We start from the raw sequence: 16,246 nt of genomic DNA, 5'->3' as shown, positions 1-16,246 counted from the left end.
GGTCCCAATTTTTGTACAGATGCACCTATCCTTAAATTTGGTTGTTATGGGTTAAATGATTCAGGAGATATGCTTACAGGCAGACAAAGCAAATACAAAACCAATTATTTTCTTTCAACAAAGCAATAAAGAGACAAAATACTGCAGCCTGGTGTCATTTTTTGTGGAACACAGTGCAGTTCTATGGCTCACAATATCAGGTCCCTTTTGTTCTATATCATGGTGTTAGAGAGGGACCTGATATTCTGAGCCATAGAACTGCACAGAATTTGAAGATTTTGTCTGATAAGAGTATTATTAAGCACATTTAAAACTGCTAACAAAACTAAGAGCACTTAAATATAACAAAAATAATGACAATGTCATGCGAACATGCTCCCACTTTTTCTGGTTTTAAATCTCTAAAAGGAAATGTATTACTGCTCCAAGGCCAGAACAAGGTCAACGATAAGAAAAGATGATAATCTGTATTACAAAAGCTTTATCTTGCAATTAAATAGGGTGGTGTGCATTCTGAGGTAAATGGATCACATATCTGATGCCTGATATCCTCACACAGGTCTGTACTAGCAGATAACACCAGGAAATGAATGGACCCCCCCCCCCCCCCCCCCAAGCAAAAAAAAAAAAAAAAAAAAACAGTGATCTCATATGCTGGACATTAAGGGGTCTTTTTACTACACAGAAAAAAATATTGCACTTACTGCACAGTTAAGGCAAAAATTATCGTGCTGTAAGAGCACAGGCTGTGCAGTACATGTAGGAAGCATATTTATTTTATTTATCCTGCATTTACCACACAAAACAAACACAGGGGAGCCATGTTACATGGCTGGGCCGATAGCGCAGGCCCTCTAAGTATAATGCAGTCCTGCTGCTAACAGTGACAAAGACATCTGGCTAAGGCAGTATAATGGGTTTGAGGTCCAGTCCCCCACTCTCCTCCCAATCACATTCCCAACCTCCTGATGAATGTTCTGCCCCTCCAAGTCAAAGTACCAATCCACCCCCACCGATCCAGGCAATGACCCCCATCAGCCTATGATCCCAAGCCCCCCCCCCCCCCAAAACAACCACCTTGCCCCATCAGCAAACTCCTCCCCCCAAACTCCCCAACACCAGCATTTACCTGGTGGTCTACATTGTCGGTACAATGGTACTACTGCTGCCCAGGTTGACACCTGATTTCAAAATGGTACCAATGACCCCCTAAGACAGTACTGCAAGACTACCACTAGGGGTCATCAGCACCATTTTGGAATCAGGCACTGACTTGGGTGGCAGCAGAGGAGGACCCCTGAGTAAGTCAGCGGATGTGTGTATGGTGGGGGGGGGGGGCAGAGGTTTGCTGTCATGGTGTGGAGGAGTGGCCTAATGGTTAGTGTAGTGGGTAGCAGACCTGGGGAACTGGTTTCGATTCCCGTTGCTGCCTGAGGGTCAGCAGTGAATTCAGATCCTGGGGAACCAGGTACAAGTCCCTCTGCAGCTCCGTGTGACCCTGGGCAAGTCACTAAACCCTCTGTTGCCCCAGGTACAACAGTAGTACAATGTACTACCTAGACTATGAGCCCAAAAGGGATAGACCCAGTACCTGTAAAGTGAAGCTGTAAACTGCTTCGGTCTAAGCGGTATATAAATACTCACATGAATGGGGAGGCGCTATTGATCTGGAAGGGGGGTAGGATCATGGACCCGATCAGAGGGGTTGGGACGTTTGGAACTTCAGCATAGAGGGTTGGGGCCTGGACTGGGAGGTTGGGAATGTGATTGGGGTGGGGGCAGAGACTGATGAGGGAAGGTTGGAACTGACATGGGGGGTTGGATTGGGTCTGGTCTGGTCCTGATGAGGAGGTGGGAATGAGATTAGGTGGATCAGGATCTGTGCCACCGCACCTTCTCTAATAGTGAGTTGCACTGCCAGACTGCTGGTAGTGCATCTGTACTTACCCCCTTTTCATGAGGTGATGCAAGTTCAGCTGTACTATCAATAGTAATGACAACTAGCGCACCATGCCGAGCTGAGCACTAGCTGTCGCAGCCCGGCCACACCTTCACCCACCCAGATCCCACCCACTCCCACATTAGGCAGCTAATACTGGATTTTTAATGCAAAGGCTCCATTTTTAGTACATGGAGACAGTACTGCTGGCCCACACCACTGTCTACTCTGTTAATGCAGCTTAGTTAAAGGGCACCTAAATTAATCAGAACGAACGGGCACATCTGATTTAGTAGTGTTCCTTAAAAGATCTAGTGCATGCTAAATCATTTTAATACATATTAAGTCATAGATGTTAAAAAAGTTGTAATGCAGGTTTAAAAAATATTGAATTAAAACCAAATATGTGAAATTAACTGAAACAGTCTGAAAATCATGAAAATAGTCTAACACAAATCATTTTTGCCTTCAGCATATTCCTAAAAGAGGTAGAAAAGGAAGCAGAGAAGATTTCTATGATGCAACTCACCTTGAAGTATCACAGGAAAAGCATAAGCTACAGTAAATACTAAAAAAAATAAATGTAACCCACAAGAAAAAAAAAAACCCTCTTCAAAAGAAATGCAGCTGGGTAGAGATAACGATAATCAAGTCCCAAAAGTTATAACGTGTATTGTTTCACACATAGCCTGAGGAGGGGATCTTCTCAGGTGCCGATGCAAAAAGCTACCGCAGGCTACAGCTCACCCTTAACAAGCAGTTTACCTGCTCAGTGGTCACTGTATGCTAAAAGGGTTTCTGTGCTCCCGCAGTAGCCATCAGTGCACAGCATATTAAAAATGCATGCTAATGAGCTGATTAGCTACTCTGCAGCATACAGGGTGTGCACTGACATCTAATGTGGGGGCTTCAAAGCAGAAACCTACCGCCAGGTCTGAGGCTGGCCTAGAGACCCCGCGGGTGGCATCAGCCCCATCTCCTTCCCCTCTGCCCCACTCTAGCACTGTCCATTCCCCCCAAATTAATCAGCCCAGTTTCCCCCCACACCCCCCCCCCTGATATAAAAAATATTTCCCCCTATGGCAACCCTCCCTCCACCCAACCACAATGAAAAACAGAAAACAAAGTCCCTGGTTGTCTAGTGGCACATACCTGACCCCCTTTCCAAGCCCCCCCCCCCCCCCACCTACAAGGGATCTGGGGTGGGGGAGGGGGCCCATTAGGTACAAGGGACTTTTTCTTAAAATTTGAAGACAGGTCAGGCAGAGATGGGGATAGGAGTGGGAGGGAAGGGTGCCACTAGACACTAGTGAATTTTTTTTTTGGGGGGGGAGGGTATGGAGGGGTAATGTGGGGGTGGTGCCCTAGACACCAGGGATGTTTGTTTTTTTTTTTGGGGGGGGGGGGGGGGTTGGGTCAATGCCGTGCCTGTAGCCTTTTTGTTTTGTTTTTAAATGTCACCCTTTCTGTCAGAGCATGAGTCAATCACTGTTCAGGCACCAACAGGAAAGGTAACATTTATCAATGAGCTGCACATTACTGCTGCGATTTAAATGTGGCAATAATTTGTATTCTCATTGATTACAGCGTGCTGTGGTACATTTTGTGAGCTACTTTGCGGAAGAGCTGTAGCTCTCCTGAAAGGCTTGCTGTATCTGCCTCTTAGTCCCCAAGCTTCCTATCTTAAAACATTTGTTAGCCTTATAAAAGAATCACCTCTACTCAATTACATTGTTGGGTTTCTTTTAATTAATTTTATTAACAAAGAGAAATCAATGGACATTATTTATAAGGTTTCGAATAAAAGATACCAAGGAAAGACACAAATAGTTTGTTAAGCTAATAAAAAACAGAATGCCAATGCACACAAGAAAAAATGTTAATGCCTGAAGCAGTAAAGAAATCGTATGCAATCGCCACAGAAATATGCAAACACAGTCATTGTGAACGTTCAAAGTGTTCACCCGCAGCTTTAACACAAGCCTTCAGTCACTTTGGAAGTTCTTAACAGCCTTGTCGATTGGTCCCTGTGCCAGGCTGTCCCAGATCATCTGCAGTGCTTCCTTGAGTTCGGCGACTGTTTGCGGCTTTGGGTGGAGCTTGTAACAGGCCTCCTACATTGCTCCCCAGACTAAAGACTATGTCACCGTGATGTCATTAACAGTAAGCTGGTACCCAATTTTACTTTTTTGTTTTCTTTTCAAATAATGGTAGTTTTACGGTGCAAACATTTTTGAATGCACAAAAATCACTGGGTGATCACGCTAAGAAGTCGGTAACTTTGCCGTGTTTAAAGAAAATCTCATTCCATTCATCACATAAATGTAGCTAGTAACAAATAAAGCTGTGAAATTTCACGTTGAATTCCAAGAAGTTGCTGAGAAAACAGCAAAAAACTCTGGAGAGTTACTTTTTTTTTTTTTGTCTCACCCTGTATATCTGGAATCAGTGACGTACCAAGGGGGGGGGGGGGGGGGGGGGGGGGGCGGTGGGGGCGGTCCACCCCGGGTGCATGCCGCTGGGGTGTGCCGCGGTGCGCGCCTGTTTCTCTGAGTTCGCTAAACTGCGTTCGTTCGCTGAAGTTCCCTCTGCCCCGGAACAGGTTACTTCCTGTTCCGAGGCAGAGGGAGCTGCAGCGAACAAACGAAGTTTAGCGAACTTGGAGGAGCAGGCGCGCGCCGCGGTACCCCCCCCCCCAGCAGCGTGCACCCGGGGGGGGTGTCATTTCGCCGGGGGGGGGGGGGGGGGAGAGAGGTGTTATCTAGCAGGGGGGGGGGGGCGCATCGGCGCTCCTCCCCGGGTGCCATTTAGGCCAGGAACGCCACTGTCTGGAATGTATATTCTGTTTATAAAGGTATCACGTAAATTTCTGCAGTTGAGTATACGGCCCACCATTTCATAGCCACAGCTTAACCAGGCATTTGGGCAATGCGATTCACCTCAGCCCCACATCCCTCTGCAATTTGTTTGTTGTTGTTTTCTTCACTAAAACCAGAGAAAAATTGCAGGTAGTTCATGCTAACACAAAAGAAAAGAAAGTAGAACAAAACCCCCAACACTAGCCAAAGAACAGTGACCTAATTTTTTTAAACCACCCCAGCCTAAGGAGAAAAAAAGCCTTTGGATTGTGTATGTACTTCTTCACCTCTGGGTTTAATAGCTAGTACTTTTACCACCACTGGATTTAACTAATATCTACACGAGTCTTTGTGTACAGTTTTCTTGTGTGCTAAACCTCCTTATGCACAGGGCAGCCATAGAGTGTAGAAAATTCCACACAGAACTCGATGTAAGCCTCCCATACTTTTTATTACACTGACGTGTAGCGCATGAGCACTACTCTCCATCCCCAGACATTCTCCCTCCACAATAATAAAAAAAAACAAACTACTTTTATCACACGAGCTAACTACGCAGATCAGAAAATTACCACACAGATCAGAAAATTACCGCAGGATGCCTGAGTGCATCCCAAAGTATATCATTTTAAGTTGTGATAAGTGCAGCTTAGTAAAAGTACCACTTAGGAGGTTAAAAGTTATACTTATAAATGTTGTATCTGCTATTCATTTGCCTGGATTTATCAGCCTAATTTATGATCCTAGTACTGAAAATCAGTGATAAGCTCCTAACTTCTTTTCCCCACCCTAAATCTGCCCATTACCACCCAATTTTTCTGCTCTTAAATTTAAGTTTAGTGACATTTTGAGTAAATATTTATGCACACGGCACTAGTAAATTTTCAAAGAGGCCAATTAATTCTCAAAGTTGAATATGGAACCCAAAGTCATATTAAAAAAGTGTTTGAGTTAAAAAAAAAAAAGTTAAATTTCAGAAATGAGGAGAAATAGCTAATCAACAGGTAAGGCAAGGCTTCAAAGAAAATATCTAGCTTTAGACAGCATTAAAAACAGCATGCGAGCCCACTCACCATTAGTGAACAGAGGTTCTGGAAGTTTCCTGAAGAAGGATTTCAGCAAGCTGCTTATTACATTCAGATCTCGCCATTTCTAAGAGTTGAAACCAAGCAACATTTCAGTAACCAAAACATACTAGAAGTTATTCAAAATCCAGACACCACTTTTTTTTTTCAGTTAGCCTACCTCATCTTGAATATCAATGTCACTCACTCCTTTGTTGAGCTCTTCTTGCATGCTTGAGATAGCTGCATTATTTCCAGGAACTCTATAGATACCTGTATACTCCAGGCCCCTCTCTTCAACCAACTTGCAGCATATATCAACTATCAAGGGAACATACTGCAGAACAGAAAGAGGAGATATGAATCATTTCTCAAAGAATCATCTGGTACAATAAACATTTACCACAAAGACGGTTGTAGTTTGCGTACTCTGTTTGTATGAGCAGGGGGGCAGTCATCAAGACGAACACCAAAGGTTCCTCCAGTGGTCGGTTTCTTTTCGAACGTCTTCCTCATGATGCTTGGAATATTTTTCCGCCACGTTCCTTTGTCTTTAGGCGGGCTAGTCTCATCTATTTTTTAATAGAGAAAAAGAAGAAAGAAAATATTCACTTCACGTACAGTCTTTCTCTGTGGACATCATTCAGGTCGGCATTTATGGAAGAGCAACTACTGAAACGGATGATCAGCATCCAACCATTATTTACATAAGGCTATTTTAATGACCCCTTACCTTTTTTGGGGGGCTATAAATTTGTAAGTGTGAGATCTTGCTGTACGGTACACTGCCAAGGTAAGCCATGGTTATTTTTTTTAGTGTTTTTGCGGAGTCAAACTAGTCATTCCATGCCAATAGCTTTAATGTGCATCACAGAGGCAAACAAAGATGTTAAGAAAAAGTAAGCTTGCAAATGTAGTCTAAGAGCAAGGGCTGGGAACTAAACATAATTACATCTGTGTGTAGATTAATTTAAGTTTTAAGTTATACTCAGAGAACTGGAGGAAATGAATTCTAAAGCAGATGCTTCTGCGTGAATATTATATTTTGCTTTCAGTTTTCTCTACGATGCAGAGACACGTCTATAAACCAGAACTGCCAAGTTATCTAGTTCCAGCAGAGAGACACTTTAACCACTTCTAGTTTTGAATTGTGGTGCAGTACTGCAGTGCTGCAGATCCCATAATGCATCAAGATACAGTAGTCAAATCTGATACTGGTCTAAAATCTCCATCCTGTAATTTGGTAACTAACTTAGCAGCTCTGACCAACTGAAGCTAGGGGCTGGCCCCATTGTGTGGGGACATTTCTCACAGAACAGTTGCACAGCTTTCATTGTGTCAAATGGCAGGACTTTGCAATCTAAAAAAATAATATTAGTTCCACCCCCCCCCCCCCCCCCCCCCAAAAAAAAAAAAAAAAAAAAAACAGATGTACTAAATTCTGAGCAAACCAACCTCCACCAATAACTTTTCTTCCCCCCTCTAATTTTTCTGTTTGCTAAAAGAGCACTACTGTGGGACACACTGAGGCATCCAATGGTAGTGTTCTGCTTAGCGAATGCTAAACCCACACTGGAAAATATTTTTTTTAATTTTCCAGTGTGGAAGGCTTGTCTGGGGGGCGGAGAGAAAGCGTGTATGTGCAAATTGGATAGTGTGGAAACATTACCACGCACTATCCAATTATCACAGGAGCCCTTACTGCCTCTTAAACAGGTGCCAGTAAGGGCTCCCACAGTAATGGCAACAAGCTAATGGAGAAATTAGCGCATGTTGGCCATTATTTTTTTTTTAAACCCACAAACGCGGCATGCTAAAGGTGGCCAAAGCGCATGGGAAACCCACACGCTAGAGGAAGCGCAGGCCACCTTTTAGTGTACCTTAGTAAAAGGACCCCTAAGTGTCTAATAATAAAGGCCCAAAGGATATATAGGCTAGGTTATTTGCGATAGTTTTTGGACCATGAAATGTTACAATTTATTTTTGTGTTGATTGTTTTACGATTATGTAAGGTTTTTGGTTCACTTTGTAAACCATTCTGAGATGGTATTAAAAAAAAACAAAGAAAAAACCCCCAAAAAGAAAATCTTTTATTATGTTAACATCACTCCCGGTTCAGGTACATTCAAGAATCTGGCTCGAAACAAAGCAGCATCCTGGCTGTGGCATAAAGAACCTATGGAATCAAATAGTACCACTTTGCTCTTGCCGATTCATTCCTTGCATGTGTTTCTTCAGCGGCACTGTAAAAAACTCATATGTAGGTTTTTAGATTCAAAAGATCAATCTACCTACTGCACGATACCTACCCTTACTGAGCAGTTTCCTTTCAGGGTCTTTTGGAGAATGTGGACTTTGGCTTCTTTGTTCTTTCGTACCCAGGAATGTCTGTCGGATACTGAGGCTCTGGCGAGATGTCTTGGGTGATGGCTCTGTTTTGCTGCTGTTAGAACTGAGGCAATATCTTATTTAGATGAGAACAGTTATGATGCCTGGTTACTTACAGTGCTACAATGATCTGCATGCTGCTTACCTCATCAAGGTGTTGTATTCTTTAATCCTTCGGCTAATTAAATCCCTACTAGTCACGCCAGTCTCCTGTAAAACACAAAAAAATATGCAACCCCTTTTGAAATTTTCCATTCATCTACTTTAAATAAAAATATTATTGGGGTAAATGTTTGTATTTTTGGTTAGCTAATAAAACAAAGGCCTATTGTGTAAAAATATATTATAAATCAAGAGTGCACCACTCAGCTAATAAAAACTCCTTTCAACAACACAGTAATGGTATTGCCATGGTGTAACTGGCAACTCATGTTTTGTTCCTGCATTACCTTTATGGATTTGCTGTGTACATCAGAGTTATTTTTACACTTAACAAGATTATTGTGTGTTTCTTATTTCACACCACAGCCCTGTACAATTTACTGATGAATGGGGATAAGGAAGTGAAGAGGAGCAAAGGGAGGGGGCAAACCTTCCAAGTTGAGGCTGGAAAACACCTGCTTAAACATACACTTTTTGAGACAAAAAGTAAACAGAAGAAATGAGACGAGTGGGTGTTGTGAAAGTGATTGCTTCAGAGTAAAGGGTCCAACAAAATAAAAAGAATAAGAGAAAGCTTGACTAATTCCAGTAGCTATCAGAAATAGTTGGTGACTAAATCAGGAAAAACAGGATATGATGGCAGAAAAAAAAAAAAAGATTATATATCCACCAACTCAGTCTGTTCACCCACTCCAAGTGCTCAGCTCTACACTCCCTTCCTCAGGGATCCTCTAAACTTGTCCAATGCTTTCTCAAATTCAGATACAATTCTCATCACCAGAAATCTTCTGATCTGAAGATGGTATTGCCTTTGAAAGCTAATCAAAAAATGTATTGTTAGTCCAATAAAAAAAGGTATCTTCTTTTCTTTATTTCTATTTAGTACTTTTAAATGCAGACTATAAGTCGTCTGTCCTCAACTGCTTTATGATGAAGGCAACCATTCTAATAGTTGCCCAATGGACTATTTCCATCCTGTTTATAGCCTTTCAAAGGTATGGTCACCAGAACAGTACACAACACCCCAAATGAGGCCTCACCAGAGACATATAGTGACACTACTATCACCTCATTTTTCCTGCAGGCCATCCCTCGTCCTATGCACCCAAGCATCCTTCTAACTTTTGTCATCACTTTACTTTGTTTGGCCACATTAAGATAACTGGATAGCACACTCAGAAAACTATGCTTTAGTAATAAACAGTATACTACATTTTTTTACTTAAATACCTGATGCTTACAAAACACAGGATGCACACTCACCAGTTCAAAACTATGACGTTACCAGAAAATCTAAGTGAATCATATGAAGTGTTGCAATGATAAATTGAACGGGAAAGGTGGCAGGAGAGGGAGGGCGAAGGTTAGCAGGTGAAGAGGTGACAAGCAGGAGAATTTTGTGTCTCATTATGAGCTATATATCACAGATCTCCATACAGCCCTTTGACAGTTCCAAAGTGTCTAATCATTTTAACCTCAAGTGTCTCACATTTGCAGATGGTTTCTAAAACTTTCCTTTAAGTATCTTGATCATAAGGTCATTAATGCAGTGGTCTGGTTCTTGAAGTGCTCCCCTAAACAGATTTACTTACATTTTCTGATAATATTTTATTTTGTTGTGACCTAAGGAAGGGAATGTTAGCTTCTCAAAATTGGTTTGGATTACAAGGAGTCCAATAAAAAAGTTATCATCATATAATATACATACACAGATAGATTTTTAGCCCTCAGAGTATGTACAGGTGAGAAAGAATGAACAAAAAAGGCAGCCTGTGTTATTACTGCAGACCAAAATGGCAGAATGTCAAACTTATTTGATCTAATTGCCTGGTAAACCTTGCCATAGCCTGTGGCATTAATTTCTTGCACCACAATAATTAACCTGTGCTCAGAAAAAATTTATAAATCTTAAGTATAATGAGAATTTCAAATTCTTACCATGATATCCTGATTTAATTGAAATCAGTCTTTACTTTTGTAATAAAAAGGGTATAAATTAAACAATTTTCCGTTTCTTCAGAAACAATGAACAAATTAGCAACAGTAAGTAATTCAGAATCAGGTGTTTAAATAACAAATATACCATTCTACATTAAGATCCCAATGGACTTAAGTACAGTCTTCACCATAAAGGTTAAAAGGAACTCATCAAAGAACAAAAGAAATTTCAGAGGGCCTACATAAGAGAGTAGCTGATATAATCCTGTTCACACAGATGAGCAAGACCATTTCTAAACATTTGGTGCTCCCATCCATCTGCTGACAGACAGACCATCTATAAACGGGAAAAAACCGAAGACTATGAAGACTCTACCCAGGAGAGGTCATTGTGCTGTTGTGTATTGATCACCACAAAAGCAAACCAGAATATCATCCACAAAGTCACAAAGATCTCCAAACTAACATCTTAATATCTGCAGGTCTCTCAAATCTGGTAGATATGCATCAACCATCAGGAAAAAAAAAACTTGGTGGGAATGGTGTTCTTCGGTTGATGGCTAGAAATAAGCCACTCCTCTTGAAAAAGAACGCTGCTGTTCACCTCAGGATTGCCAAAGAGCATCTGGAATAATATGCTCTGGACAGGTGAGTCAAAAACTGAGTTTTTCTGTCACAGTAACAAAATGTACTGTTTGGTAAAAACCAAATACTGCTTTTGGAAGTAAGAATCTCATCCCAGTCAAGCATAGTGATGGAATTATCATGGTGTGGTGCTACTTTGCCATATCAGGACCTACATGCAGGGCCGGCTTAAGGGACTGTGGTACTCGGAACAAACCTTTGCATTGGCATCCTTCCCCCATCTGCAATCTGATTTCTCTCCCTCCATTACCCCTCCTACCCTGTCTGTAATCCGGTATCTCCTCCTCTCTCTCTCTCTCTCTCTCTCAAGTTCCGTCCACCCTGCTGGACCAGCTAAGGCAGTGGCTCAGGGTGCTGATGATAAAGGTTGCCAAAATCACAGTTCAGCATCTATCCCTTTAGGAGTCTGAAGGTAGACCAGACAGACCGGTGCCCTGGGCCAGTGCCTCACCTGGTCAACAGGTTGAGCTGGCTCTGCCTAGATGGTTTGTCTGTGAGCTGACACTAAACCAGTAAAAACCAAAAACATTCAAATCTACTACAGAGTGGCTGAAGATGAGATTTCATGTTTTGAATTAGCCAGGTCAAAGCTCTGGTCTAAACCCTATTGAAATGTTGGTTCAAGACCTGAATTGGGATTTTCATGTCAAGTAGCCCCCAGAGGGCACATAGTTTCAACAGTTCTGTACAGAAGAATGTTTCAGAATTACCCCAGGCTGCTGTGCAAGTTTGATTAAAGGTTACAGAAAACGTTTAGTTGAAGTTACTGCTCCTGAAGCTGGTACCAACCAGGTAGTGAATGAAGGGTTCACATACTATTTCACAGGAGCATACTTTTTGTTGAATCTTTTTCTTGATTAATCAATCATAATATACCCTTTTGTCTGAGTTATTTATTCTCTCGTTGGGGTTTGGACTAGGAGCTAATCATGTTTTGAGTTTTCTTCAATTTATGATTTTGTTTTATTCTTTACTTGTTTCCTAATAATTCCAAAGATTAGCTGCCTTTTTTTTTTTTTTTTTGGCCACTGGGCACACTAAGCAGAAGAATTTAGTAAGTTCTCAACGATGACATCTAAATCCTTTCCTGGTTGGTGACTCTTGATGTGGAACCTACTAGTATCATGGAGCTATAATCTGGGTTTTTCTTCCCTATGTGCATCACTTTGCACTAGTTCATCTGCCATTTCAATTCTCAGTCTTCTAGTCTCCTTATCTCCTCCTTTAATGTCTCCCGATCTGCATACAATCGAACAACTTTTAATGATTTTGTGTCACTGGCAAATTTTATCACCTCACTAAGGGCCCTGGCCGCGTTACAGGCGCGTTAACATTTTTAACGTGTATTAACCATGTGTGCGTAAACTGTGTATACGCTTACAATATTCCTGTAGGTGCCTACACAGTTAACATGCACCCTAATTGTAAGCACGTTAAAAACTCTAACGCATCTTAGTAAACGGGGCCCTAAATATGCTAAAAAGCACTGGTCGCAGTACAGATTCTTGTGTTATTCCACTATTTATTTTCCTCCATTAAGAGAACTGGCTATTTAATCCTTCCCTGTTTTCTATCTTTTAACCAGTTCACAAGTCCACAACAGGATATTACATCATATCCCATGGCTTTTTCAAACTTCCTTGGTCTTTCATTAGGGACTCTGTCAAAAGTGTTGTGAAAATCTAGATACCCTAATGGGGGCTCACTTTCAAAGCACTTACAAACTTACATAGCTATGTAACTTTGTAAGTCTAAGTGAAAATATGCCTATATCAACTGCCTCAGCCTTAACCACGTTTATTCACAACAATATAATAAACTGGTGAGGCAAGACTTCCCCTTCTCTAAATCCATCGATGAGGTGATAACCATTGACGAAACTTAATGCTTCTATTGTTCCCTCAGATACCAGCTTCCTCTGCCTTTGTTCCTTCTCCTTGCCAGATGCTATGTGACTGGGAGATGCTGAATGTGATCTGGGAGGCAGGAGAGTGTACAAGATTGATGCTAGCAATGGACCATTGACAGCAATGAGATTCACTGATCTAACTCAGCGTGTAGTTAGACTCTGGAACTCGTTGCTGGAGAATGCAGTGACAGCAGCTGGCCTTATGGAATTTAAAGGGGGTTTGGACAGATTCCTGAGGGAAAAGTCCATTGAACATTATTATTATTATTTTTTTTTTTTTGGGGGGGGGGGGGGGGGGGGTGCCGGGTTCTTGAAGCCTGGATTGGCCGCTGTCGGAGACAGGATGCTGGGCTTGATGGACCCTTGGTCTTTTCCCAGTATGGCGGCGCTTATGTAATTATGCAGCAGTGGCAGGTAGTTGTCTCGTCCAGTTTGGCCTCCCCTCTTGTATGACAACAATGGACTACCTGTGAACCTGCAATTGAGACTGCTAACAGATTACAGGAGAGAGACTACACTACAGTAAACGGCAAATGTGATCTAATAGTGAAATGACAGCAAATGTAAAGGAAATTAACCCCCCAAAATAGCCAGTAAACGGCAACCATGAAGCATGCAGCGGCAGCAAAGAAAGCAAATAGAATATTAGGTATTATAAGGAAAGGAATGGAAAATAAAAATGAGGATGTTATAAACGCCTTTGTATCGCTCCATGGTGAGACCACACCTTGAATACTGTATTCAATTCTGGTCACAGTATCTCAAGAAAGATATAGTGGAATTAGAAAAGGTACAGTGAAGGACGACAAAAATGATAAAATGGATGGGACGACTTCCCTATGAGGAAAGGCTGAAACATGATAGTGGCCAAATTAAATTTTGTGATCACCCCCCTCCCCAAATATGTAGAATAAAATGCACCTATAGAGAACCAACCCCGGGTCATCAACTCAAATGTGGGTAATGGGACACCATTGGGGGGCCCCGACACAGTCTGGGAAGCTCTACCTTAAAGGCAATATACTACAACCTATGAGTTAATGTTGTATGTTTCTATCAGCCCCATTCCTTGCATTCAATGGCAGTTGTATTACTTAGGTATTAAACATAGTCTCACTGTCTTTCAAAATGTAAGATATATTTTTAAGTAAACACAAAAACACAAAACCATTTTCTTACAGTAACTTGCAGCTAACTCTGCAGCCCTCACCTGGAGAAATTAAAAGTTCTTTACAGAAAATCAGACCAAGATATTAATGCCACGTGCACAGTAAGAGCAACTGACTGGATGCCTATCGCTCTTACGAGAGACAGACCACTGTCACAATCCAGGATGAATTATGTCTCAGTAAATGTTTTGTAAATAAAACCTTTAGTTTTCCAGGTCAGGTGATGAAAAGAGTTGGGCAAAGAAAAGAAAATGAAAGCAAATAAGCTATAAGGAGAGGACAAGACAGGCTGCAGGCAGTGAATTTAACTACATTAAACCACAACTTTGATTTGTGCGATAAAGCAAAAGCAGGAAGCATATTTTATGTAATAAGATTTCAAGGAAGAACAAGTTAGAGAGGGAGCAAGGGGAAGATGAAGGAAATCAGTATGAGATGATTTATTAAAAAGGATTAGAAGCCTCAGATATTATTATTCTATAAAACCCAGGGCCTCTCGTCAGCCCAATCACCCAGTCAATAGCTCTGGGGTGATGAAAAAATATGGATGGTATTATATCTTCTTTTTCAGCAAAGTAACCCCATAACAGCATTCTGTGAAATTCCTTAAAACCTCATCCTTATCTTCCCCTTATCTCTCTATATAAAACGCACCTCCAACGTTCTATTGAAGCCTCTCTTAGCAAAGTGAAGGGGGTGAGATCCCATTGTGTCTGCCCCGCCCACGCGTCAAACGTGATGACGTCGAGGGCGGAGCTATGACACAACCAATCGCATCGCTCGGCAGCGAAGCATCAGGGAAGGAGGCGGCGCTCTTGACGTCTAGCCTTCCCTTCGCTGTGTTCCGCCTTCTTCTGACGTCAAGGATGACGTCAAAAGAAGGCGGAACACAGCGAAGGGAAGGCTAGACGTCTAGAGCACTGCCTCCTTCCCTGACGCTTCGCTGCCGGAACCGCCACGGAGGTAAATTTAAAAACAACAAAACAAAAAAAAAAAAACGCATGTTGGGGGGGAGAGAAGAGGGTGGCCAGTAAACTACAACAATGGGAGCGGGAGGGCAGGGGAGAAACCACAGCATGGATGCGAAGGGGGGGGGGGGGGAGAAGAGGCCGGCCCAGGCTGCCACATGGGAGAGAGAGGAGCATGGATGCGAGGGGGGGTCATGGAAGGGAGAGAGGGGACTTGCTGGAAAAGGATGAATGGAGGCGGCAGGGGACAGAGGAGCATGGATGGCCATGGATTGGGAGGGCAGGGCTCAGGGAGAGAGGGGAATTACTGGAAATGGATGAATGGAGGGGGCAGGGGACAGAGGAGCATGGATGGGCATGGATTGCGAGGGCAGGACTCAGGGAGAGAGGGAAATTGCTGGATAGGGATGAATAGAGGGGTCAGATGGGCATGGATGGATATGGATTGCAGGGCAGGCCTCAGGGAAAGAGGGCAATTGCTGGATAGGGAAAATGGAGGGGCCAGGTGACAGATGAGCATGGATTGGAAGGGCAGGACTCAGGGAGAGGGGAATTGCTGGATAGGGATGAATGGAGGGGACAGATGGGCATGGATGGATATGGATTGCAGGGCAGGCCTCAGGCAGAGAGGGGAAATGCTGGATAGGGAAAAATGGAGGGGCCAGGTGACAGAGGAGCATGGATGGGCATGGATTGGAAGGGCAGGACTCAGGGAGAGGGGAATTGCTGGATAGGGATGAATGGAGGGGACAGATGGGCATGGATGGATATGGATTGCAGGGCAGGCCTCAGGCAGAGAGGCGAAATGCTGGATAGGGATGAATGGAGGGGGCAGGTGACAGAGAAACATGGATGGCCATGGATTGGGAGGGCAGGGCTCAGGGAGAGAGGGGAATTGCTGGAAAAGGATGAATGGAGGGGGCAGGGGACAGATGGCCATGGATGGATATGGATTGCAGGGCAGGCCTCAGGCAGAGAGGGGAAATGCTGGATAGGGATGAATGGAGGGGGCAGGTGACAGACAAACATGGATGGCCATAGATTGGGAGGGCAGGCCTCAAGGAGAGAGGGAAATTGCTGGATAGGGATGAATGGAGGGGCCAGGTGACAAAGGAGCATGGATGGGCATGGATTGGAAGGGCAGGACTCAGGGAGAGGGGAATTGCTGCATAGGGATGAATGGAGGGGACAGATGGGCATGGATGG

General features: G+C 43.0%; 1 protein-coding gene across 1 annotated transcript in view; it reads right to left on the bottom strand.

Annotated features, from left to right (window-relative positions):
• The window catches only part of ARHGAP21 (Rho GTPase activating protein 21), a 546,622-nt gene that overhangs the window by 28,804 nt on the left and 501,572 nt on the right, over positions 1-16,246 (bottom strand). The window contains 5 exon segments of the mRNA XM_030199291.1: positions 5,871-5,949; positions 6,043-6,198; positions 6,291-6,433; positions 8,171-8,313; positions 8,395-8,459. Coding sequence (XP_030055151.1) covers positions 5,871-5,949; positions 6,043-6,198; positions 6,291-6,433; positions 8,171-8,313; positions 8,395-8,459 — 586 coding nt within the window.

The sequence above is a fragment of the Microcaecilia unicolor genome, chromosome 1, assembly GCF_901765095.1.
Source record: "Microcaecilia unicolor chromosome 1, aMicUni1.1, whole genome shotgun sequence".
NCBI classification, from domain to species: domain Eukaryota; kingdom Metazoa; phylum Chordata; class Amphibia; order Gymnophiona; family Siphonopidae; genus Microcaecilia; species Microcaecilia unicolor.
The sequence above is the reverse complement of the archived record's forward strand: the minus strand, read 5'-3'. Positions and strand labels throughout refer to the sequence as shown.